The sequence below is a fragment of the Vicia villosa genome, linkage group LG1 (genome assembly GCF_029867415.1).
Source record: "Vicia villosa cultivar HV-30 ecotype Madison, WI linkage group LG1, Vvil1.0, whole genome shotgun sequence".
NCBI lineage: Eukaryota > Viridiplantae > Streptophyta > Magnoliopsida > Fabales > Fabaceae > Vicia > Vicia villosa.
Window position 1 is genome coordinate 99,195,734 of NC_081180.1, and position 26,511 is coordinate 99,222,244.

Consider the following 26,511-nt stretch of genomic DNA (forward strand, 5'->3'; position numbering starts at 1 on the left):
TTTATCAAATAGAGAGGTTAAAAACACTTTTGAATTGTGTTTGAGCCTAACTCAACCTTAGAAAAACGACTTGTAAGTGACTTGTAAAACCTTTGATATCATCTTAAGAATTGTGGTTGAGCCTAACTAAACTCTACAAAACTGACTTGTAAGGTGAGAATTTCTCCGTTTATAAACACATGTTCAAGTTATATATTGTTTGATAAGAAACTTCTTTTAATAGGTAGAAAATTCTTGGCCCACATGTATGACATCAAAATAAGCTAATCACATTTTCTTTTCTCACACATTTACATTAGTCTTTGTTGCTTTTTTAAACTTCTAATAATCTATCATCATCCTTAGAAATGCATTTAAAACATTTTTGATGTGTAGGATAACAGACATGATAAAATATATTAATCATATTCGATTTCATTTTAGTGTTTGACGATATAATATGATACAATATAATAAGGTAATTCTAAAACTTAAAATTAAAAATAAAAACAATTAAAATTTAATACAATACAAATATTTTTGTATATATATTTAAAGATAATATTTCCAAAATTAATAATTAGTTTAATTTAATGAAATTCAAAATTTATATCTCATAAATATATTCAATAAAAAAAACAGTGGTCGCAATGGGGTGGGGTGATGAGTGATGACTCAATAGAAGTATCACCATTTTGATTTGAATCAGATCTTCCGTGATTCTGAGAGTGATTCATCCTATAACTATACACTCCCAAGAAGAAGGATCTGTTTGGATCCAACGATGAAGATTTGGCTTGTTTTCTCTCTTGTGCTATTGATCCACTCTTGCCGTGCCGCCGAACCCTTAACTGTCGATGGAAAAGTGTTGATTCTCGACGAATCCAACTTCGATTCCGCCATTTCATCCTTCGATCACATCCTGGTTGATTTCTACGCTCCCTGGTGTGGCCACTGCAAGCGTCTCTCTCCCGAGGTACTCTTTCTCTTCCAACCCCTTTCCTATTTTTTTATCCATTTTCATTCAAACAAACTCCTCTTTTTTAGGTATAATTCCATTTTGCTTGCTTCCTAAATGCGTGATTCATTTTTCGGATATGATTGATGTATTTTACGAATTAGGAGTTAGAATAGTATGCATGGTGAATTTGAACTTCATCATCCATTATTACTCTGATAGAGCTAGACTGGGGTCTCTTTGGATAAACAACTTATTTTCCGTTTATAGCCCGTTTATCAAAATAAGCATTTATTAATAAGCTTGCGTTGCATAAGCTATTTTTATATCAAAACATAAAATACATTTAAGTTGTTTTCTATATGCTATAAGCTATGAAACTCGGATTTCGACACGAACACCGAGAGAATACGATATGACAAGACACTCCGACACCAATAATGTCAAAAATATAAGATACCGACACCACTACATGTATTTGAACTTCATTGATCCATCTATTATTAAAAGAGTTAAAAATATCCTAATCAAAATTATTGTCTTTCATTTTCATTGTTAACACTGTTTCAATACATGTTTAACCCTTTTAAATGGGTCCCAGATTTGTCTTAAAAATGTATAAGGTGTTTTGAAGCAAAGAAAAAAACAATTTTTTTTTAAGTTGTCTAAATTATCCAACACATTTGTATGTGAATTATATGGGTGTCAGACACCAATTTAAAAAGTCACGAAGCAAAGAAAAAAACAATTTTTTTTTTAAGAACTTGTCGGACTTTTCTGACACTTTTATGTCTTTTCTGATACGTGTCGTACGGGTATCATACAAGTGTCGGACACTGACACGTATCGGACACTGCTACACGCCTACTCTTGGAGGTGTCCGTAAGTTATTTTAAAATACTATCTTTGAGAACTTATAAAAATAAGTTAAAAATATGTATGAAAAATATCATAAGTTGTTTTGATAATCTCTCCCAAACAGTGTCACAAAAGTTATGCCAATAATAGGCAATAGATAAGCTCAAATAAGCTAATCTGAAGAGGCCTTGTAAGTTATTATATGTTACATGACCATTAATGTTTGGTTTTGCGTGATATAAGAGATTCTTGTTTGTGCCAATTCTGTTTTATTTTGAATGAGGTGTGAAGCTTGTGTTTTTCTGCCTTACAGTTAGATGCAGCTGCGCCTGTACTTGCAAACTTGAAGGAACCCATACTCATAGCAAAAGTAGATGCAGACAAGCATACCCGCCTTGCAAGAAAACATGATGTTGAGTATGTTTTCCTTGGTCCTTTTTATATATTTGTTTGTTTGAACCAAATTTATTTCTTCCTAACTTGTTTTAAGTGTTGCTTTCTTTGGGCATTCTGTGATGTAGTGCCTATCCAACCATTTTGATGTTTAATCACGGCGTCCCTACAGAATACCGTGGACCGAGGAAAGCTGATTTGCTTGTTCGTTATCTTAAGAAATTTGCTGCTTCTGATGTTTCTGTTCTCGACTCAGATTCTGCTGTGAATAGTTTTGTTGAAGAAGCTGGCACTTTTTTCCCGGTTTTTATTGGTTTTGGGTTGGACAGTTCGGTTATAGAAAAGTTGGGCATAAAGTATAAGAAAAATGCATGGTTTTCTGTCGCAAAGGATTTTTCAGAGGATCTCATGATAACATATGACTTTGATAAGATTCCTGCTTTAGTTTCCCTCAATCAACAGTACAATGAGCGGAACACATTTTATGGCCCATTTGAAGGTTAGTTTATTTCACACATGATCAAGGGCACTTGACAGTTATTGTACATACTAGTTTGTATAACTCACTTATCTACATTTTTTCACACTGAGTTGATTTTGGCATACTCTACTTTGATAGTTAACTGGTTGTCGATTTGTTTTTAATTTTTAAGAATGAACGAATGAAGGGTTTTGGATTTATTTATTGAACTATTTTCTTGAAGTTATAAGAAGCTCGTTTTGTTAGGCATGCTTGGTGGGCTGAAACCTAGAAGTATATGTCAAAGATTAACTCTCCTACGACTTAAGTTACTATGTAGAGCCTAGGAATACCAAGCACACTCCTTCTTACAAATTCCCCGTCACTTGGTCGAAGAGGCATCAATTTCAATTTCAAACAGCAAAGTTCATAAATGCTATAGTCTATATCTTCTAGGTGGAGTCCCAAGACTGATTTGTACATCTCTAAGACTCATAGTTCATGATATGATGACCTTGCCTGCATCACGTGTTTATTTGTCAAACCTTATCGCTATCTAAGGTCCATTTGATACTAATACTTAGCCAGTTTTTAAACAATTTATTTGGACTCCAACCAGCAAGATTGTGGCCAGCACTACACTCTTGCTGGTTGTTTCTGATAGTTTAGGTTAGGCTACTGCTTCTTTATTTTCCCTTAAAAACTTGTACACATGAAGTTGCCATTGATTGGATTTAAAAATAATTTGGAAACTTTGAAGTAATATTTTTGCTACTGTTAGGTTTGTCGCTTTATCTGCACTCTATTGTTAGGAAATTAGTTCATCCAGATTTTACGCGGAATAGAAATTGTAAGGCTGTATGGAACCAAGCTCTGTTTTTAATCTTTGACGTGTTTCACGTGACTGGAGTGGTAGAAAAGCTGTTAGACAAGGGTGTTTTATATGCAATTTTTATGTCATTAGATCGGGTGATATTTATAGCCTCCCCATGTATTTCCATCTCTTGGTTTCATTAGTTTTTTTTGGCCTAGTTATTACTAGTAAATCAAATAGGGTATGACAAATTACCTATAGAAATTAACTGAAGCTGAAACCTAACCTTAACATACATTAGGTCCATCTGAAAGAACTTTATTTTTTCAGGGTTGGAATCGACGTAGACTTGAGAAGTCAAATACTACTTTTTTTTTTTTTTACTTCTAAATTAAATCTGAACTCGAATGCTTGTGATTAGTCTAGAATGCTTTTCTTTCTTCACTGGACGCTACCGTGGTGTTGTGAGCTTATCATTCCTTCTTAAATTCAACTGTATTTTATTTAATTTTTCCTACTCATATAATGTTATGCTGGAAAATATTCGCTTTTGTTCATGACTATTAAAATGCTTTAGCTTTGGTATATCATTACAGGATTCTTTTAATTTGCTATGTTTATTTTTCTCCATAAAGCAGATGATTTTTTGGAAGACTTTGTAAAACAAAATCTCATTCCTTTGGTTGTGCCTGTATCCTATGAAACACTAAAGTTGATAAAAGCTGATGGAAGGAAAATAGTTTTGACTATTGTGGAGGATGAAAATGAAGAAAGATCAAAAGAACTGGTTAAGTTATTGAGGGGTGCTGCATCTGCAAACCGTGACTTAATATTTGGTTATGTTGGCGTTAAACAGCTTGATGAATTTGCTGATAAATTCGATACCAGTTCTAAACTACCAAAAATGGTCGTTTGGGATAAAGAAGATGATTATCTTTCAGTAAGTCTATGATTTTTAAATAGTTTGTTCAAATTATGCTATAGTACTATAACCGCTATTTGACAAAACTTTGTTCTAAATAGTTTATTATGGAATAATAGCGATTTGTTCAAATTTTTACTATGCTATAGCGTTACACGTTACAGTTACAACGCCATTGTATCTGCTAGTTGACAAAACTAGTTACACATACATAATGTTCATAACCTATATGGAACAAGTGATTAGTTAGAAAATATGTTCAACAAAATTGAAGCTAATACCAATTTTTACGTTAACTTTCAGGTTGTTGGTTCAGAAAACATCGAGGAAGAGGATCAAGGAACTCAAATCACTAAATTTCTAGAAGGATACAGAGAAGGAAGAACCATAAAGAAAACACTTAGCGGGCCAACATTCATGCAATTTCTCCATAGATCTTTTGACATTAGAATGGTGTACATAGTTGTTTTTATGATTGCAGTGCTAATGCTGATTCAAACCTTAGGCAAAGGAGGTGACAGTGGTGAATATCAGAGAGTAGCAAACCAAGATAAGGTGGATCAACCAAGCAGCTCAACAACAGAAGGTGAAAGTAAAGAGTATAAAGAAGGTGACAAAGAAGACTAAGTTAGTTACAACATATACAATGATTATCACTGAATTAACTGGCTTTAGAATTACCATGCCTTTGGTATGTGTAAATATTTTAGAGTCTTAGTATTTTTCATAAATTTTGAGTGCTGTCCAAGCTAAACTGAAATTGTTATTTGCACGTTTTCGCTTGTTATTGTTTCAAGAAATGAAAGTGTCTTCAATTATTGTCTTAGCTCCACTTTAAGATTAAGAGTTTTAAAGTTGATGATATGAATCATTTTTGCTCCACTTTAGGATCAATACTTCTAAAAGAAAAAGATTAATAGTAATGAAATATTGTTAAGTAAAGTTGCCAAAAACAAGTGTCTTTATTTTAAGGTTTAATTGTTAAAAAACATGATAAACTTGACAACTCATACATACAGCACACACTTGATTGATTTAGATAAGATTTTGTAATTTCGGATGTTGTTGTTGGTTTGAAATCCTTTGACTTGAAGTTTCTTGGGGTCATTACATATCCATTAAAAAATCTATTTTTCATGAACTATGTGAAGGGTTTTTTTGATTTTGATGGAAATAGAGAACAATTTAAGGCAAAAATAAATAAATATTAAAAGAAAAATGCTAATTGTTAAGAAAACATAAAAACAAGAAAGGCAAGAATAAATCTCAACCATTCATTATCACCACCACCCCATGATTCCTATTAAAAAGGAAATTAAATTAAAAATAAATTAAAAATTTTCCTATAATATAGTGACATGTGTTCATTCTTGCATTTCTTCTCCAAATTCCTTCGTACTAAATAGCATTACTCATATTAAAATAAAGAGTGTTTTGGATGAGGCTCCTATTATTTTTTTTAACGGTGGGCATGATGAGCCCCAGCAGAAGGTTACAATCAAATTAGAGACAAAATAGACATAAAAACATAAACACACCGGCACCTGGTCTAAATTATGTGGTGGTAGATAGGTCTTTCAACAACTTGTATAGGAAATAGTACAAAATACTACTAGTAGTAGTATATACTTAACTAAATATATATAATAATATACTATGAAAAATAATACTGGTAGAGTGGTAGTAGTACGATAAAAAAAGGTTGTGGTTTTATAAAATATATTTGTTACAATAGTAAAAGTGTTGAGATATTTTGTTTTTTATTCATAGTATGAAGTCCTAACCCATAAAAAATAACTTATTTGTATTTTTTTTTTCAATTTCAAAATAATTGTTCTTTTACACTACTAATAAAACATTTATTATTATTTTTTATTATTATATTTTTAGTTATTAACTTTTATTTTATTCAACTACTCTATTAACTATATTTAATAAGAATATTATAATAAATGATATTAGTTTTATTATTGAAATCAACACAATTAGAGTATGTTTGGTAAGATAAATTTTTGAGTTTATAACTTATGGTTTATAGCTTATAAACTCAAATAATAATTTAGACTATTTAGTAACAGTCTTGTCATCACGAGCTTATAACTTATTTTGCTAGTTTATAACTTATTTTTCATACACTATTTTAAATAGTGTTTTAGCTTATAACTTATCATTTTTTCTTTCTTTTTTATCCTTATTATTTTAACAAAAACTCACTTTTATCCTTTATAATTTAGTTTAATTTTAAATAAAATAAGTATATATTAAATAACTTTTATGTCATTTTACATTTATAAGTTAGTTGAATCGGCTAATTTTACCAAACACTTCAATTAGCTTTTCACTTATTAGTCTCAACCATAAGCTATAAGCTGTAAGCTATCAATCATCAGCCATCAGCCATAAACTATCAGCTAGTTTATCAGTCAACCACTATTTTTACCAAACAGACCGTTAATCATTTTTTTAAAAATCACACATTATTCAAATAAGACACTTTTTATGAGACGGATGGAGTATCAATTAGTTAATAAAAATTACTATTAAATGTTTTAAATTGTTTTTTATGTTAATAGTATTATACTATTAGAGATTATTTAATAATTATCTAATAAATGAATTATTTCTTTTCTAAATTAACGATAACTTGACAATAGGGGTGGGAATAGGCTGGGTCGAGATAGACTTTGCCAAGCCTAAGTCTGACCTATTAAAAAATTCAAAGCCTAAGCTTGCCCTAATGCCCTGTAGTCTATCGTAGGTTTATTTTTCTGGCCTGAGCCTGATCTTTTTGAATGCATATTTGATTTATTAGCCTATTTAAAAGCGTATTTCATTTGAACATTTATAAATAAGTCATTCAACTCAAATTTATATAGACTAACAAATTAAAAAATCAGTGAGATTAAATGTTTGTTTGGATTGACTTATTTGAGTTTACCTAATAGCATAAATTTTGTGATACTATTTATTTGAGAGAGCTTATGGAAGCAACTTATGACATTGTTTATAAGATTTTTTTACACTACTATTTATATTTATTTAAATAGGCCGACTTCATAGACTTAAAATGCTTTTTATATAGCTTGTGGCCTACTCTTTTTAGCTAAATAGGCTTATAAAAAAGTCTAGGCCTTTTCTATTTATATAGAAAGCCTGGCCTGACTTAGGCCTATGTAGGCTGGGTCGTAGGTACATGTTAGTCGGTCTGACCTATTCTCACCCCTACTTGACAAGTGACAAAATTATTTTTCAAATTTTACATCTCTCTCTTTTTTTTCTCAAGCTTTCTCATTTTTATTTTAATTTTTTCTCTCTCCATTTTCTCTTTCTCTTTTTATTTTTTAAGTATAATAAATACAAAATTTAACCTCATTAGAATGAAATGAAGAAAAACATATTATAATTTTTCAATTTACGGGTGATGATGAACACAGTATATATATATATATATATATATATATATATATATATATATATATATATATATATATATATATATATATATATATATATATATATATATATATATATATATATATATATATATATATATATATATATATATATATATATATATATATATATATATATATATGGGATAGGATCAAATGACATCAAGGTGTCAAAGTTTAATTTGACACCAAAATCTCAACCGTTAAAAGAATTGATCTAACGGTGATACTAAATGAAATAAAATAATAATAAAAAAATACATAGCATATTTTTCTCCTAAAAAGTAGGCTATTTAGTATCACCGTTAGACCAATTCTTTTAACGGTTGAGATTTGGTGTCAAGTTAAACTTTGACACCTTGGTGTCATTTGATCCTATCCCTATATATATATGTTGGTGATTTTAGTATCATCAATGCATTTTGGTAGTAATGTGATTTACTATAGGCCAATGCAATTATGCGTTAAGTTTGAAACGAGTTAGGGTAGTGCGGAGTGCACGCTCGTCGAGCCAAACGCGTAATTGAATATGAATAATAGAAACGGGCATAACGTTTCATTTGAATAGTTGCACCCGTTCCCAACGGACATAACGATTCGTTTGAATAGTTGCACCCGTTCCAACAGACATAACTGTTTTCCGAAAAGGTGTGTCTGTTCGTTTCTATTATTGGTCTCCTATATAAGGAGTCTTTTGGTCTCGATTTGATATACGAAATTACACACTTCCTCTCTACATTCTGATCTGTTCTCCATTGTCAGAAACAGATCGTTCTTCAAGAATTATCCCCGCAAAGATTTCGTGAACCCAGACAAAAAATAGGGTCGAAATACTTTGTTCGGAAAGTGAACAAACACGATTCTTGAAGATATCCAGGATTATCATACCATATATCTAACAAACGAACAAAGTATTTATTCCGATAATCATGGCTGGAGGAGGAAGCACCGTGAAGGAGATGACTAAAAGTTTCAGAAAATTGGACAAGTTTCATGGACAAGAATCGTCATCATAAATCTGGTTTCATACTACATGAATTTTTGTATGCTCGTAACAGTACCGTAATTCTTATATGCAAACTGAAAACGATAACACTAATGCATATATGCATAAAAGTATCAGTATGATACACCAAACAAAACAAGACATAGAAGACACATGAAGATCATTTAAAGATGGTTCATGACTATGAATTTGGAGTCTTATTAAATCCCCTTATATAGAATTTTGAGAACCTTATTGCGGAGGATAAAGAATTCGAGATTCTCACAAGTTAAAAACCTTGTGAGGAAGGTTCTCCAACGATTGTTGAAAACAGAAATCAAAATTTCGTCGACGATTGCTATGCATTAAATATATTTTGGATATATATTTAAAAGGAAAGTATTATAGTGATGATACACTAAACATCTACAAGAATTGATTAGTAACCAAAGGCTTCAGACAAAAAGAAGGGATTGATTATTTTGATACCTATGCTCCAGTTGCCTGTATCATTACTATTAGATTGTTGATTGCCTTGGCGGCTATTCATAATCTAGTGATTCATCAAATGGATGTCAAAACAACATTTCTGAATGGTGATTTGGAAGAAGAAGTGTATATGAAGCAACCTGAAGGTTTTGTAATGCCTGGTAATGAGCATAAAGTGTGTAAGCTAGTTAAGTCGTTGTATGGGCTGAAACAAGCTCCGAAGCAGTGGCATCAAAAGTTTGATGAGGTTGTTTTGTCTAATGGTTTCATTCTAAACCAAGCTGACAAATGTGTATATAGCAAATTTGATACATCCGGTAAAGGAGTTTTCATTTGTCTATATGTTGATGACATGTTCATCTTTGGCACCGACCAAAATCAAGATGATAAAACAAAGAATTTCTTGTCGTCAAAGTTCTCCATGAAAGATATGGGAGAAGCGGACGTTATTCTTGGTATTAAGATTAAACGGGAGAATAAGGGGATTATAATTATGAAATCTCATTACATTGAGAAAATACTCAAGAAGTTCAATTATGAAAATTGTTCTCCAGTAAGTACTCCCATGGATCCAGGAGAAAAGCTTATGCCAAATACAGATAAACCTGTGGATCAACTCGAATACTCAAGAGCCATAGGCTCTTTGATGTATGCTATGATTAGCACTAGACCGGATATTGCGTATGCGGTTGGCAAGTTGAGCAGATTTACTAGTAATCCTAGTAGACATCATTGGCATGCGATAACTAGGGTATTCAAGTACTTGAAGGGTACTATGAATTATGGATTGTCATATATGGGATTTCCTTCGGTGTTAGAGGGTTATTCGGATGCTAGTTGGATGTCATCTCATGGGCTTCCAAGAAGCAAACATGTATAACTAGTTCCACAATGGAATCTGAGTTTCTAGCATTAGCTGCCGCTGGTAAAGAAGCAGAATGGCTAAGGAACTTGGTATATGAGATTCCGATATGGCCTAAACCGATATCACCAATTTCTATCCGTTGTGATAGCAGTGCCACACTGCTAAAGCATATAGTCAAATACACAATGGAAAGTCTAGACATTTGGGTATTAGACATAGTATGATTAGGGAATTAATCATGAATGGGGTGATATCTATTGAGTTTGTTCGGTCGCAACAAAACTTAGCTAACCACTTGACGAAGGGGTTAGCTAGAGACTTAGTGAAGAAGTCGGTAATTGGGATGAGATTAAAGTTCATTTAAATCTATTAGCTATGGTATACCCAATTCCCTTCTAATACAACGTTAGAAGCAGAATTCAATGTGGAAAGATCATAGTTAAAGATTGGAGCAATTGTGTTTATCTTCCCAAGGTATGTGCTCAGATCTGCAAGTGATGGCTAGGTTGAAGTATATCTTCTTAATGGTTCTTTTGAAAAATTGCTAATGCAGGTGCAAGATTAAAAGGATCACCTATGTGAGCATGAAGTTTTGTCGCTTCAAGAAGCTTGGACTTGGCTTCCTATATGCTTATTAATGGATAAGGACACATGGCTTGTAAAGTGTCAAGTATGAATAGTAGAGTATTGTAAGAAACATATGTGTACTATATCTTTAGATATTCAAATGGATTGACGGGTTCAATCATTATGACACCCCGATTTTCGAATATTTGGAATGTGTATTTGTACTAAGATGAAAATTCAATCGTAAGACATTTTCTTCTATGCATTTGTTTGATCGTTATACCTGTAAAGTAAATCAAGGATTATACTAAAATGGGGGGAGTTTGTTGGTGATTTTAGTATCATCAATGCATTTTGGTAGTAATATGATTTACTACAGGCCAATGCAATTATGCGTTAAGTTTGAAACGAGTTAGGGTAGTGCGGAGTGCACGCTCGTCGAGCTAAACGCGTAATTGAATATGAATAATAGAAACGGGCATAACGTTTCATTTGAATAGTTGCACCCGTTCCCAATGGACATAACGATTCGTTTGAATAGTTGCACCCGTTCCAACAGACATAACTGTTTTCCGAAAAGGTGTGTCTGTTCGTTTCTATTATTGGTCTCCTATATAAGGAGTCTTTTGGTCTCGATTTGATATACGAAATTACACACTTCCTCTCTACATTCTGATCTGTTCTCCATTGTCAGAAACAGATCGTTCTTCAAGAATTATCCCCGCAAAGATTTCGTGAACCCAGACAAAAAATAGGGTCGAAATACTTTGTTCGGAAAGTGAACAAACACGATTCTTGAAGATATCCAGGATTATCATACCATATATCTAACAATATATATAATTTTCAATTAACAATTGTCTTATTTGGGAGACAAAATTCTTATGTCTAAATATTAATTTTTTTCATTCTCTATTTTACAAATCCTTTTAATCTTTTTGAATGGTTATTTAATGCAATTGAGCATATATGATCATTGCTCATTTTACAATTAAGTAATTAATTTCAAATTTATATGTATATCTAAATACATTTTATACCGTATCAAATTGGATAATACTCAATAATCGTGCAGACAACTAACTTTTCATCTTACGGATCAGTATTTTAAGCAACATTAATTGAGTTTATTTCATCATTGTTTATTTTACAAGTAAGCAACTCATCTCAAATTTACATGTGTATCTAAATGTATTTTATATTGTATCAAATTAGATAATATTCAATAGTAATGCAGACAACTAATTTTTTTTCTCACGGGTCACTATCTACACAATACATATTTTATTTTTAATCAACATTAATTGAATTTATCTCATCACAGTTTATCTTACAATTAAGTAACTCATTTCAAATTTACATATGTATCTAAATACATTTTATGTCGTATCAAATTGGATAATACTCAATAGCAGTGTATACAACTAACTTTGCTTATCACGGGGTCACTATATGAACATTTTATCTATTTTATTTTAATCAACAATTATCTTTATTTGAGAGATAGAATCTTTATTTCCAAATGTCAATTTTTTTCTCCATCTCCCGAGTTTTTTAATTATTTTTGTACGATTATTTAATACAATTGAGCTATTTAATACAGTTGAGTTTATATGATCATTGTTCATTTTATAATTAAGTAACTCATTTCACATTTACATGTATAACTAAATACATTTTATATCATATCAAATTGGATAATACTCTATAGTTGTGCAAACAACTAACTTCCCATCTCACGGGTCACTATCAGCACAATACCTATTTTATATTTAATCAACATTAATTGATTTTATATGATCATTGTTCATTTACAATTAAGTAACTTATTTCAAAGTTACATGTTTATCTATGTACATTTTATACCGTATCAAATGGATAACACTCAACAGCCATATGTAAACAACTAATTTTTTATCTCACAAGTCACTATCAGTATAATACCTATTTAATACAATTGAGTTTATATGATCATTGTTTATTTTATGATTAATTAACTCATTTCAAATTTACATGTATACCTAAATACATTTTATGTTGTATCAAATATATTTATCCGTGCAGACGCACGGGTATCTTGCTAGTATAGATATAATATGCGACATATTATTTTTAAAATTTGTTTGACAGACAATTCTTTATGTTGTTATTTGGCCAAAGTGAGGATAATATTGACTTAATAAGGTATTGGTTATGTAAAAGTCGATGCGGTCTCAACATTGATTCTTGTGAACGATTGGATTAAGGGATCTCGAGAAAAGACACATTAAAAGAGATGTGCGAGACTCCGGAAACACTCTAAGTTTCATTTTAGGGATACACTTGATCAAGACACGTGATCGAAGACAAGTCGTTAGATGTTATATATGTTGGAAAAAATCGACTTAGAGAAAATAAAATAAGAAAATTACAACACAATAATATAACGTGGAAACTCCAATGTTATGACATCAAGTCGAGATGTGGGGAGATTGATTTAGAGGTTCAACACGAGGGGACATTTTAGAATGAGATATTTCTTTATGAGCAACACACCTTATGAAAGACACACCACATACTCATCCAAAACCTTAACGTGATAGGTGTGTGAGTTCTCTCACTTATAAATGCTTAAGTATTCACATTTCTAATCATTATGGGACTTCCCCACACTAATCATACTTGTTATTCTTAACATTCAAAACCAGAGAAAAAACACGACTATTGTCAAATAACAAATAGATAATAGCATTATGTAAAGATTATTATAATACATAATTTATCCTCAACCACCGTCAGACTTCCAATACACCCACACCCTCCAAAACAAATATTTAACTACATCTCGCAATATTCTAACACTAGAGTATAAGAGAAAAAAAGTCAAATGAAAATTTAAAGTGTATTTGATTGGTGCATTTCATAATTAATAACTTTAAGTTATTATATAGCCTTGAACTCCTTTTTCCTTTATAAAACTAAGCGATGTGACACTTCTTTAACATGTATATTTTCAACCAACACCAACAATTCGATGACACTTGCCCCAAATGAAGAATGTTCTAGATGAATGAAATCCTATAATCCATCTCTAAAAAGAGAATAAATGTTATAATCAATGTACACATTCTCTAAAACCTAATATATTTCCCTATACCGCATTAAGTCACTAATTTGAGAATTAGAGTGTTTGCAAGTACCACCACAACATCGACCATAACCTTGACGAAGAAAATACTATTAAAATCTGTTATCTCACCAAAATTAAGTTTCTCATCAAGATTCTTTAGGTCTAGACATGATCATTGGTGTTGTCTGTGGAAATCATACAACACTTTCTTATCTTCCACTTCACAACAAGATGATGTGTTTTAATATCACACGTACACTTGATGAGTGATGACCAAAGGTTCAAGACTCTAAAAAAGACATGGGATAAGTGATAACCCAACTCTAACTCTCATTCAAAATATTCACTGACCATTCAGAAAGGTATTCAATTGGTAAGGAGATATCTCCACCGTGGCTTATGCCGATAGACAACTATGCACTAGCTGGGATAACTTACCCATAAACTTGCACCTTAGTAGCAAGAAAAGTAATTTTCATCAAATTTTTATTGTCGACAATCACCACTCTCTTTCTGACGCGAGAGATATCATTTCCATTAGTAAAGGGACCCTGAAGGAAAAGTAAGTGAGATGCACCTGTTTAATTTATGACATCAAATTTGTCAATGACGTTCGAAACCACCACATACTCACTCTCATTAGAGCAACAATGGAAGGTCGTGACGTTCTTCGTGCACTAGTAGACCAAGAAAGTTCATGTGATATCATGAACTTTGATATCTACGTGAAACCAGGTTTGCGCCAAACTCTATAACCATACTGCAAAGTCTCTAGAATTTTGACAGAACGGTCACAAGAAAATTGAGACACGTTGAGCTTTTAGTGGCCTTTAGGATCAGAGAAGAGATGAGAATCATTATGATAAAAGTTCTTGATCATCAAATGCGACTTTGTTTACAATTGCATCTTTAGGAGATTGACACTAGAAACCTTAAGAGTAGTCTCATCGGTGGTTCAACTAAAGGTCAAATTTCATTATATGGAGAACTAAATTGTATTATTAGAAACATATTTGATATTGTTCGATACATGTTTCCTAGTTCTCTTAACTAAGTAACATTCACGGAAGCAGCATTACTTCAGAAAAAATGTTATTAGATTTTGCTATCTCACCCATATTCAGTCTCTTATCAAAATTCTTTAGGTCCGAACAAAATAATTTCATATGAATTCGAATATAATATTTTGTAGTTATGTGAATGAATTTTAATGAGGCTTATTATTTCACTTATAAAAGAAATATATGTTAGGACTTTGAAATCTTGGTATTTTGATCTCGCGACCGACTAAATCTAGGAGGCCCGTTCACTTGCGGGGGGTCCTGTTGAACAAAGTTAAAATTCGAATATGAGACCATGAGAGGAATACACTCTCAAAACTCAAGTCTCAACAACTAGGCGAACCCATGAGATTTAATTAAATATTATTATATAAATATAAAATATTTGTAAAGAAATGAATATTTATAATACATCATGAATCTATATCCTCAATGTATGAAAGACACGTGTAATTAAAAGAAATTTTTTGAGTTTTTATTTAAGCTAAAATATTTTACTCCCTCTAATCCTATTTATAAGAAAATATTCTTTTTTTAGATATATTAAATAAATAATGTATTTGAACAATATATTGTTCTAATACATTATTTGTTCAATGTATCTAAAAAGACAACCTTTTCTTATAAATGGGACCGGGGGTAGTAACATTATTGCTAACACAACAACAAAAATATAACTTTTAGACAAACATATCTTAAAAAAAATATAAGAATTAAATACAATGTGAACATTGTGTTTCGTTTGTATCGCATTTAGGGTGGCAAACGAATTTGTATGTCACGTTTAAAGTCGTCATGTAAAAATTCATAAGAAGTAGAGTAGATAGACATATTTGAGAGTGCAAATTTAAAATTTCCACCACGCACTAAAAGTGACGATAGAGCGGGATTACAGACATTGTAACTTTTAAGTTTAAAGATACAAAATTTTATGTAAATATCAGTATTCGCAAAAACTCACAAAAAATAATGCAGACGTAAACTCTTGACCCATCCCGCACTAAAGTTCAAACGAAATATCTGGATGCATTTTGTCACCCCTAATCGCACCTTAACAAAACCTATGAACAAAATACCTTACAAATTTTTTAATAAAACTAAAAAAAATTAATACTTCTAAAATACATATTCAAAGTATCATATAGATATTCAAAAAGTAATCCAAAATTCAAAGACTCCAACAACTTTTCTAACAATTGAAAATATTAAATATTTTTAAAAATAGGTATCCAAAGATATTATAATATTGGTATTTGATAAAATCCATCAAGATATTTATTTCATTTTGTACCATTCGAGGTTCACATTTCAAAACATTGTTTTTGTAAGATCATGCACTTAGCTGGAATTAGCTGGAAAATTGTTAGTATCAGAACAAACTGGAACATCAACACATGTTATCCACGAGAAAGGAAACATTAAACATGATTTCAACTCAATTTTTTTTCTTTCAAAACTTTGAAATATTGTTTATTTTCAAAATAGATAAGGTATTATTATTTTTTGCATTTTATTCTTGATTTTTTTATTATCTTAGAATTTATATCTAATAATAATAATTTTCCAAAAAACAAAATTGACAACATGCAGCCACGTGTATCTCAAATGTTCTAGTCCCCACTCCCTAAAAGTTCAAGTAACCTACTTATGTCTTCATGATAACTCCATTCTTAATTTTATTCTTTTTTTTTCACAATGCAAATAATAAACATAAAATATTTATATTTTAATATGTATTATTAAATTAGGTGAAAAATAACAATAAAATAAGTTTATGAATGAATGTAATGTATTTGGCCACTCCATCTTATACCAATTCATTAACCCATTATCAAAAACAAAATACATATCCAAGTTCTAAATAAATACTAACTAATGAATATATTTGTCAACACTAAAATTCATGGAAATTTCTAATCTTTTAATAAATAAAGATAAAATAATAATTTATGCACTATATTTCTGGAGTTTAGTTAAATATAATTATGATATACTCCCTCCTCCGTTTTTTTTAAGTGTCGTTTTAGCAAAAAATTCTTCAACCAAGATAGTGGATTATTAGAGTTATTTTTCCTATTATACCCTTATTTATTTTTTTCTTTCCAAATAAATTCAATCACACACTTTTTTTTTTAATAACTAATTGAAAAATTTGAGGTGGAGTTATTGAGAAAATAAGGGTATAAATGACAAATTATAACATTAAATTATAAAACGACATTTAAATAGGAAAAAAATTCTTCTAAAACGACACTTAAAAAGAAATGGAGGGAATATCTCAGTACGTTCCGTTCAACAAGCCAGTTCTATTAGATCGCTTACAGTCCTCGTAGTGTCCAGTAGCTGTCTCTTTTTCTTACCGACAAGCGGCTTGAAAAAAAAGTGAAAATATCTCCATCCGGTGGGAGTTGCTATCCATATAGTTCCATGGCAGTTCTACTTGCAGTCATTGAGAGTTCTCTTGCATCCCATCTCAGTTTTTAATTATACATAAATATTTAATTACAAAAACATGTATTTAAATTTGTGATACTATCTTATTTATTTTTGAAAGATAAAATTTTAACAAATAGTTAAAAAAATATGAGTATGATATTTACAAAATGACGATTTTTCAAATTTACTTTTTATTAAAATTATAATGTTGATAATATTGTGTTTTGTAACATTATATAGTTTTTGTTTTAATTTTTTTTTTTTATAAAAAAACTATATATGTTTAGCATTTAAAATAATTCTCTAAAAATACAATTACGAACTAAAAATATAATTCTTTTTTATGGAAAAAAACTTAAAAATTTATAATTATATAGAGATTTTTTTGAAACAACTAAGTTTGAGTTTGACTTAAAAATTAAGAAGAATCATATAAAAATCGAAGGCAAATTGAAACAAGTCAAAACTGCTTTTTGAATGATGAATTCAATTTTCTTAAAAATTATGTTCATATTTTTAGGAGACAAAACATTGTTATGCACGAATTTCCGAATTCTCTTTAAAAGATCCATAAACTTTAGTATTAGGAATTTAAAAGTGTCAAATGAAAATAATATAAATTTTATAAAAATATATTGATTGTCTTAATACACTTTTTCATTTTTGAATACTTTACTTGAAGCGGATTTGAAGACTGTCTTTCCCACAATAAAACTTATAGTTATCAATTTCACAAATGGAAAATCTCAGTCAAGTCCACACATATATGTTTCTATCTTACTCTCCCGTACACCAGAATATTTGTTGGCCTAAGTTTCAATCTTCCTTCTTGTGGGTTAGTCAAGATATTCATAAACACATATTTCTTTACAGACACTCCCATCCACTTATAAAAATTGGCATCTATAACAAAGTCGTTCTAATATTTGAAATCTAAAAGCTATGTTTCTCAAAGCTATCTAAACACGTCTTACAACAAACAAGGAAAGCCTCATTAATATAAAACAAGGAAATCATAATATGATATCTAAGGATAGCACGATATTCTACTGGTGAAATATGCTAGCCTAACCCATCAATATGAATAACTAGGAGAAAATCATGAGCACGCATTGCTTGCAAATAACCAAAAAGTGCTTTATATGTGATGGTCATGTCAAACTTTCCTTCCATATCCAAAACAATTTTACTAAAAAGGATACTCACCAAATTATGTTGGGCTTTAGGGAGGACGATGTCCTTGCCAGCAAAACTGCAAAGGTTAAAATTTAGAATCGTACTACTAAACTCATCCAGAGCTTTGTAAAAATCATAGTAGATACCTTATATCCATTGTCTCTTAGTATATTATATTGTAACACCCAAAATTGGACCCTGGAAACCACAAAAGCATACGCGAAAACATCTATTTCGAAGTAAAAACACAAACCCAACTCTAATAGGTAAAATAGCCAATCTCTATTAAAGATCCCCGAAGAAAGAACCTCCACCAACCACGTTGTCTTCAATCGCCCTTTGCAACTCTTCATCAAACCAAATAGCTCCCTCCTCCATATGAATCAGTTGAGACGTTCTAAGGCAAAAAATAGTTTGACGATACTTATGAAGGATCGAAGTAGAAGAAATTTACTTTGCGGATCTCTTAATTGTGGGATAGAATGCATTAACTCAATAGCTCTGACAACTTTCTCTATGGGCAACCTCCCAAAAAAATTTCTATCCCGACTAACAAAACCTCTATGCAGTTTTATCTCCAATAACTCCTATTAACTTTACTGCCACCATACGAAGGTCAAAAGATCTCATTACTATGGATATTTAATTCAAGACCCCATCTTGGACCCATCTTCATAATAATACAAGGGTTTTAGCCACCTACTTTGAATCCCCTATAATGGGACCATCGTTAAAATAACATCCATAAAGAAAAATATTGCAATTGTCTCTGATCTTATGAATAAGAAGGTGTAAATCAATAGCAAAAAGAAACGACCGTAACAGGATATCTTATTGCACTCTAGTGGCTGCCATAATATGCTTATCCTCGCTGCTGATTATGAAAAACTAAATCCACAAAGAAATAGACGGGAATCTCACCTTTACCTCGCGCAGTAGTGCCAATTGGTTTCCCAAGTTGAAAACATTTGAGAGATCTACAGTGAGCATTACCAATGAACTCTCTTTTATGTCGCTTGCTCAACACCATGTGTGACACTGTATAAAATGACATAAGCATCATCTAATATCCCAACCCTAAGCTATAAGTCATTGAGGTATTGTGTCACATCTTTATAGACTCCTTTTATAGAAACCTTAGGTACAAAACAACTTAAAACAGAACCTACAGTAATAGGGCGTATCCCAACGTCATATTTTAATAAAGGAGTCAGGGGTGCCGGAAGCTACAAACTCTACCAAACTCATCAATCATCTTCATTCTAGGCATAAGTTAACAACTAGAATGATTCCGCATAAAAGATCTCTTGCAAGAACAAAACCTTTTCCACATTGCACGTCTAATATGTGTTGGACTTGCAAATCATCTTTACCACATTGCATGCCTAATATGTGTTGGACTTGCAAATCATCTTTACCACATGATGCCACTTTGGGAAACAATTTAATGCATATGAGAATAATGTCAACTTCAGCCACAAGGGTAACTTCAGAAAACAAGGTGGTTGGCATGGAGGGAGGGGGCATGTACGAGTATTTAACCTCTAAAACCTTCATGGTATCTGGATTATAGGATGCCACTTCATATGATATTAACAATTTTACAACTACAATGAAGTGGCCATTTGCAACCATGCGGAGACATTGCTTGATGTTAATGCTCATTTTTTATCTTCCTCCTCAATCCAAACTCCCTTATGACGCAAATTATCTTACTTAGAACTTACCAACAAACTATCAACTAACTTGGCAAAACCGTTTGCGTCTCTCCAAGTAGTCAAGCATTCTAAAATGTGATGTTGTTGCAAGAACTTCCGGTTCTTGGACCTACAATTCTGCCTATTCTAAGACTTAACCATGTGTAAAGTGGAACGAGGAAGAAGTGACATCGGACCTAAGCACCTACAACTACTGACTCAATGATCATCTTATAAAGAATTTTTTAATGGTTGAGAGAAATCAAGGCGACAACTAAGGGATATATAATTCACTGTAAAGATAGGTGTTGTGACCACTCTCTCTAACAACCTTGTATCTAAAACCAGCCTCTCCTTTGTGCTGAATGTATCAAGATCTATTGTAGATGATTTTAAATAGGAAAATACTATTTGCGACGAAGGGCAAATGCAAGAAAGGCAAGAATTACACTAATCTCACCCATGTTTCAGAAAAAACAGAATTTGTTTTTTCAGGAACTAATCATTTTGGTCTTTCGTGTGTTTCGTTTCGTACTATATAACATCTCTCTTTTAAATAACCTACAATGTGGCCCGACCTCCCTTATTCTATGAGTAATATGAATCAGACGATCAAGATGATGACATGTCCGACTCATGACACGAATACTCATACATCTTTCACACATCCATTGCTCGACCCTCTTATAGAAATTAAAAGCACATTTAATTATATAAAATAATAAACCACCTACTTTTAAAATATACCTCTCCTTTAAATTTAATCAAAAACCATATAAATATAGTTAATAGTTTCTTTTTTATTCAATAATTAATAATTTCTAAAATATGAAATTTGACAATTTGATCCTTGAAATATATGAAATTTTTTCAATAAAAGTCTTAAAAAATTAAATAATAAACAATAGTACAAGAACTAAATTGATAATCTATTTTATTATTATAATGTCTTTTATATATACAAGACAAATACCATAATGTAAAATATAACCACTCATGAAACCACAAACAAAGTATCTAACCAGTCAAAACAACAATTACATTGTAAAAATTTGTTTGATTACCCAATAATACTGTTTATTTATTTGTTTCTTAACAAATTTGTTATGACAAAGATAATAACAATATCTTATATTTGATGGTTAGTACCAATCAGATAGAAGAAACTTTAGAAGAAACTTTATGACATAGTATTGATTATTTTTCTCTTTAGGTCAAAAACATATTTTTAATTTGCAATATTATATTTCCCATTTTGTTATCATCATAATATTATTATTTCAATTTTGTAATCAATTTGAAGAGAGAGCAGAGAGCATGAAGGAATAGAACGAGGGCAAATTTCATTTTTGACATGGAAGCTGATGTTTCGCTTCTTTTTGCACTTTTTCCCAAACCCTAATTTTCAAAATCCCCAATTTCTTCTTCACAGTTCCTGCTTTGTATAATTCTCATCCCAAAATCTCTTCTTTCGTACCTTTTGAATCTATTGCTTTAATGGGTACCTCGAATCTCTGCTTGTTTTTCTTCTCTCTGGTGAGTTTGTCTGCTATGGCGGCTGCTAAGGTGGTTCTGATTGGGAATAACATCACTCTCTCGTTCGATGATATCGAAGCTAATTTCTGTGAGTTTTTTGTGCTTTTTGTTTTTTAAAGCTTCAAATTTGGATACACTGTGGTTTGATTTTAGCTTGTTTGAATATGATTTTGGTTTATGTTGCTTGTGAGTATTGAAAATTTCTACTATGGTAGTGTTTTTGTTATGTTGAAAAAGTCAAATCTTATCTAATAAATAAAAAAAATGAAAGAGTGGGAGAAAGAAAATGTTTTGAAATGATTCTGGAATAGGTCAACAAAGAGTGGAAGCATGCAAAGTATGTACTTTGTTGCATGTACTTATAACAGATACTTGTCTCTCTGAAGTTAAAATCTAGATTTTGTATTACTAAATTTGTGTTTCTTTTGTGAAAGAACAAAAAAGCCAAGAAGGATACAAGTTTGATCAATTGATGTGATGTTGTTGTTCCAATGTTTTTGTTGAGTTTGATGGAGGTGGAGATCATGGTTTTAAATTGCGGTCGCGGTTGGTTGTAGTTGTGGGGGTTGCAGTTGTGGGGGTTGCAGTTGTTGCAATAATGTTAAGATTGATCATGTAAACTGAGTTTTGGAGTTCTGTAATTTTGAGTTTTGATGAAAATACTTGAAAAAACATACGAGAAGAAGTCTAATGCAGTTCCTAATGTGGCCAGTTGCCCGATTTTAAATTACACTGCAATTGCGGTCCGATGCGGTTGCGGAGACTACCCTATCAGAAATACTGTGGCTGCAATTGCGATTGCGGACTGCAATTTAAAACCATGGTGGGGATTTTAAGCATGTACTTGACATTCCAAAGAAAAACTGTGGTTTTTTGTATTATTAAACTTGTGCTTTGATTGGGGAGAAGGTGGTGAAAAAAGAATGAAAATTTGGTGTGTGTTATTGTTCTAGTATTGTTGTATTGGGTGTGAAGGTTGTGCTGGTATTAATTTATATGTATCGTTATGTTAACTTGAATGGCTTTTGATTTCAGCTCCGTCGGTTAAAGGGTCTGGAGAATACGGAGCCTTATTCTTGGCAGAGCCACTAGATGCATGTACAGAACTTACAAATAAAGCTAAACAATTGCCGAATGCTAGTTCACCTTTTCTTTTGATGATTAGAGGAGGGTGTAGCTTTGAGGACAAGGTTAGGATGGCACAAAAGGCTGGCTACAAAGCTGCAATAGTCTATGACAATGAAGATGGCGGCATGCTAGTTGCAAGTAATGACCAATTCTTTCATGTGGCAATATTTTGTTCTTCATCTTTCTCTTCAAACGTGCGATTGTCATTAAACTTTTTCTTTTGACACATCATGAAGGCTAATAGGAGTTGTATGGCATACTCACTGGTTTTGGCACAATGTTTTATTATAGACTAGAGATTCATTTTCTTGAGTTTGTTGTAGCTGTAGATTTTACAATGATTATGCTTATTATAACCCTAAAATGAAATTACAATGGCTTATTTACAAGTTGGCAATCAAGTTTGTTAATACAATGTCTCTTGGAAGTTGGAAATCATTTGTCAGGTTGATGCTTTCGATGCAGTGCATATTGATTCAGTATTTTGAAATTTTTATCTGCTGAAACATTTGTACCCTCAGTTGTATATAGCAAGCAAAGAATGTCATTTGGAAGTATTTTTTGAATTTTAATTGGGGATTCACTTTCATCTTCTTAACTTACAAAATAAAGTTTCAACTATATGATCTTGCATTGCTACTGCCCGAGTGCTTGAGTAGTTCTCTGTTTACAGAATATGCTAAGCTGCAAGAGTTTAAAATGGATTGGCTATAGGCTAGATGTTTTTCTCTATTAAAGGTGTCCTTCAGTATCTGGTGGAAATGGAAGTCTTGAACATGTAATCAACTGTCGAATGCTTAAGTTTATATACACCTCTCGAGACAATTGGAATAAAGAAAGGTTCTTTTGGCGATGAGGTCTAGGTTTATTGGGCGATACCTTTAAATTGAATGTTAAAAGAAATAATTGTCTATTTTTCTCCTCAGATGTGGTATTCTTTATATTTGTTGAGATTGGGACGTTAGTAACTATCAAACATACTTCTAGAAAAACTTAGGGGTGACAATTAAAATAATTGACACTTGGCAATCATGTATATTCTGCTGTGAAAGAAATGATATTGACTATAATTTCTTGTTGGATTGATTTCTTTTGATATATCTGTATATACGAACTTACCTTAGTTGTATTTTGATAATTATCGATTCACGGTTTTTGAATTTCAGTGGCAGGAAATGCTGCTGGTATAAGAATACATGCTGTATTTATATCAAAAGCTTCGGGTGAAATACTAAAGAAATACGCTGGTTTGACGAATGTGGAAACATGGCTCATTCCAACTTTTGAAAACTCAGCATGGTCTATCATGGCGATTTCGTTTATTTCCCTGCTAGCTATGTCTGCAGTGCTGGCTACTTGTTTCTTCGTCCGCAGGCATCGCATAAGAAGAGAAAGGCCTCGAACTTCTTCTCATGTTCGTGAGTTTCATGGTATGAGTAGTCGCCTAGTGAAAGCAATGCCAAGTTTGATCTTCACTTCTGCTTTGGAAGATAACTGTACATCAAGAACATGTGCTATCTGCCTTGAAGACTATTGCCCTGGAGAGAAACTCAGGATTCTGCCCTGTTGTCACAGTAAGTCTTCCCATGTTAAATTTATTTCCTTTTCAGATTCAGTGTATTGTTATTTTCAAGGAACACTTATGCACTGTGCAATTGATTATTGGATCAAATGTTGTTCCTGTGTTGAGACATATGAAAGCATGTGGCAACATGGTGTGAACTTCTAATGTAAATGCTAGTTACCATCTATGAAGCACGGACACCGAAAACACGACACTGACACTGACATGTCAACACCGGTATTAATTTGAAAAAATAAACTAATCGTAATCACAAGTGCCAGTTTCGGACACAGACACTGACACAAACACACCTGTTTTTCTGTGGTGTCGTGTCGGTGCTTCAGAGGTTACCATTACCCGGAATTCCAACCCCACACTATGGTTTTATTGAAAATAAGTATTCAATAAATGTTTTAGAATTTTATTTTGAGATGGCAGTAGGGCATGAAATGATTTATATTACTTGTCGGCCAAAAATGGGTTTTCCAGGGGACCCTCTTACACTCAGTTCCATTTAATTGTTCAAACTGTGGTATCTTCTGTATTGACCTTTAACAATATGAGAGTTTAAATCTGAGTATCATCACCCTTACCCCTTGATGAAACGAGGCATTTATATTTCTTGTTTTTCTTTGTTTTGTATTTTGTATACTCTTCCTGGCTGTTTATCTGTTGTTCCAAAGGAAGGTTAGTCTATGTAGCCTGTTTTGGAGTTACTAGCGTATTGAGCTGTGCTATGAATTGTTTTAATTCATTTTTTTTTCTGGTGAATTGTTGACAGAGTTTCACGCTGCCTGTGTGGATTCTTGGCTTACGTCATGGAGAACCTTTTGCCCAGTTTGCAAACGAGATGCAAGAACGGGTTTGTCTGACCCACCACCTTCCGAATCCACACCTCTGCTGTTTTCAACCCCATCATCTGCGGCATCCTCTTTCATGTCATCATATGCTTCATCTTCAGCAATACAAATAGGTTCACATTCACAATCTGCTTCACGAAACCACTCTTTAGCTAGTACCCCTTTCATGCAGCCATCTCTAAGATCCTACCGCCAATCCCCTTCTCTTAGCGTCAGCCGTAGCTCTGTAGATCTTAGGAATGCATCCCAAAGATCTCTAGCTTCGCACATGAATTCACCGCGTTCCAATGGTTACCCATCTTTGTCGTCTCTTAACTCAAGATACCTGTCTTCACATGTTCCAAGTCCAAGCAACGGTTCAGTAAGTTTCCTTGGTTCATCCAGTCATCAGCAACATCCTCTCCGTTATAGTGAGTCAGCCGCTAGCTTCTCACCATTTGTGTCTGCCAGCTCCCTCCCGGACTGTTGAATTGTTCAATTTGAATTAATCATATGATTGAGATATATGTGCAGTTGAACCCGTGATTGCCTAGTCATTGAACGTAAAAGTGGGCAAATGATGATGACTGTCAGTCTATTTCCATGTAAACGCTTCGGCATTCCCTACCTCTGTGTCTCCTCTGGCAAACGATTTCCTTGTTGGCATCTGGTGTGTACATTGTAGCATCTTTGTGATGTTAGTTTTCTTAATTTTTCAGGTTGGTGAGGGTTGAGTATAGTAGTCACCAATGTGTTGTTTGTGCTTTGAATATTGATGTTTTTCAAAGTATAGTTAACTGCTGCTAACAAGAGAAATGTTGGACTGTATAGACAGATTGAAGTCAGAAGAGTTGTTTGTATTTTGTCTAATGTGTTTGTCCAATTGAATGATGAGATTATGTGATACTCTTCAAGTTACCTATACCTTATCATCTACCTGCAACAGTGAGTGTCAATAATACATGTACAAATTTTCGGTGGGATTTTGCTTTTCTGTTGATTTTAATATATATTGGCCAATGTCATCAATTTCTTTAAACCATAAGGGCTGCATTGGGAGCTGTAGGATTCTCTGCATAGAACTTTTCTTTCTAGTGAGTCCTGGTAAAATTCATTAGCAAGTTATGTTAAATTCATTGAAAGAGTTTTATGAGGTTTATTATCGATGTAAATTAGTTTTACGTTGATATTTTGGTAGAAACTGGTTACAGATTTTTCTTGGG

General features: G+C 32.2%; 2 protein-coding genes across 2 annotated transcripts; both read left to right on the forward strand.

The window, feature by feature from the left end:
- Window positions 1-618: 618 nt before the first annotated feature.
- Window positions 619-5,202, forward strand: LOC131643687 (protein disulfide-isomerase 5-2). Its single transcript, XM_058913979.1, has 5 exons — window positions 619-955; window positions 2,109-2,212; window positions 2,317-2,687; window positions 4,101-4,402; window positions 4,688-5,202. The coding sequence occupies exons 1-5, from the start codon at window positions 764-766 to the stop codon at window positions 5,009-5,011; spliced, it is 1,293 nt and encodes a 430-aa protein (XP_058769962.1). The 5' UTR covers window positions 619-763; the 3' UTR covers window positions 5,012-5,202.
- Window positions 5,203-21,398: 16,196 nt separating this feature from the next.
- LOC131643688 (receptor homology region, transmembrane domain- and RING domain-containing protein 2-like) lies at window positions 21,399-26,271 on the forward strand. The gene is made up of 4 exons (XM_058913980.1): window positions 21,399-21,845; window positions 22,793-23,023; window positions 24,052-24,459; window positions 25,231-26,271. The coding sequence occupies exons 1-4, from the start codon at window positions 21,719-21,721 to the stop codon at window positions 25,776-25,778; spliced, it is 1,314 nt and encodes a 437-aa protein (XP_058769963.1). The 5' UTR covers window positions 21,399-21,718; the 3' UTR covers window positions 25,779-26,271.
- Window positions 26,272-26,511: the final 240 nt, after the last annotated feature.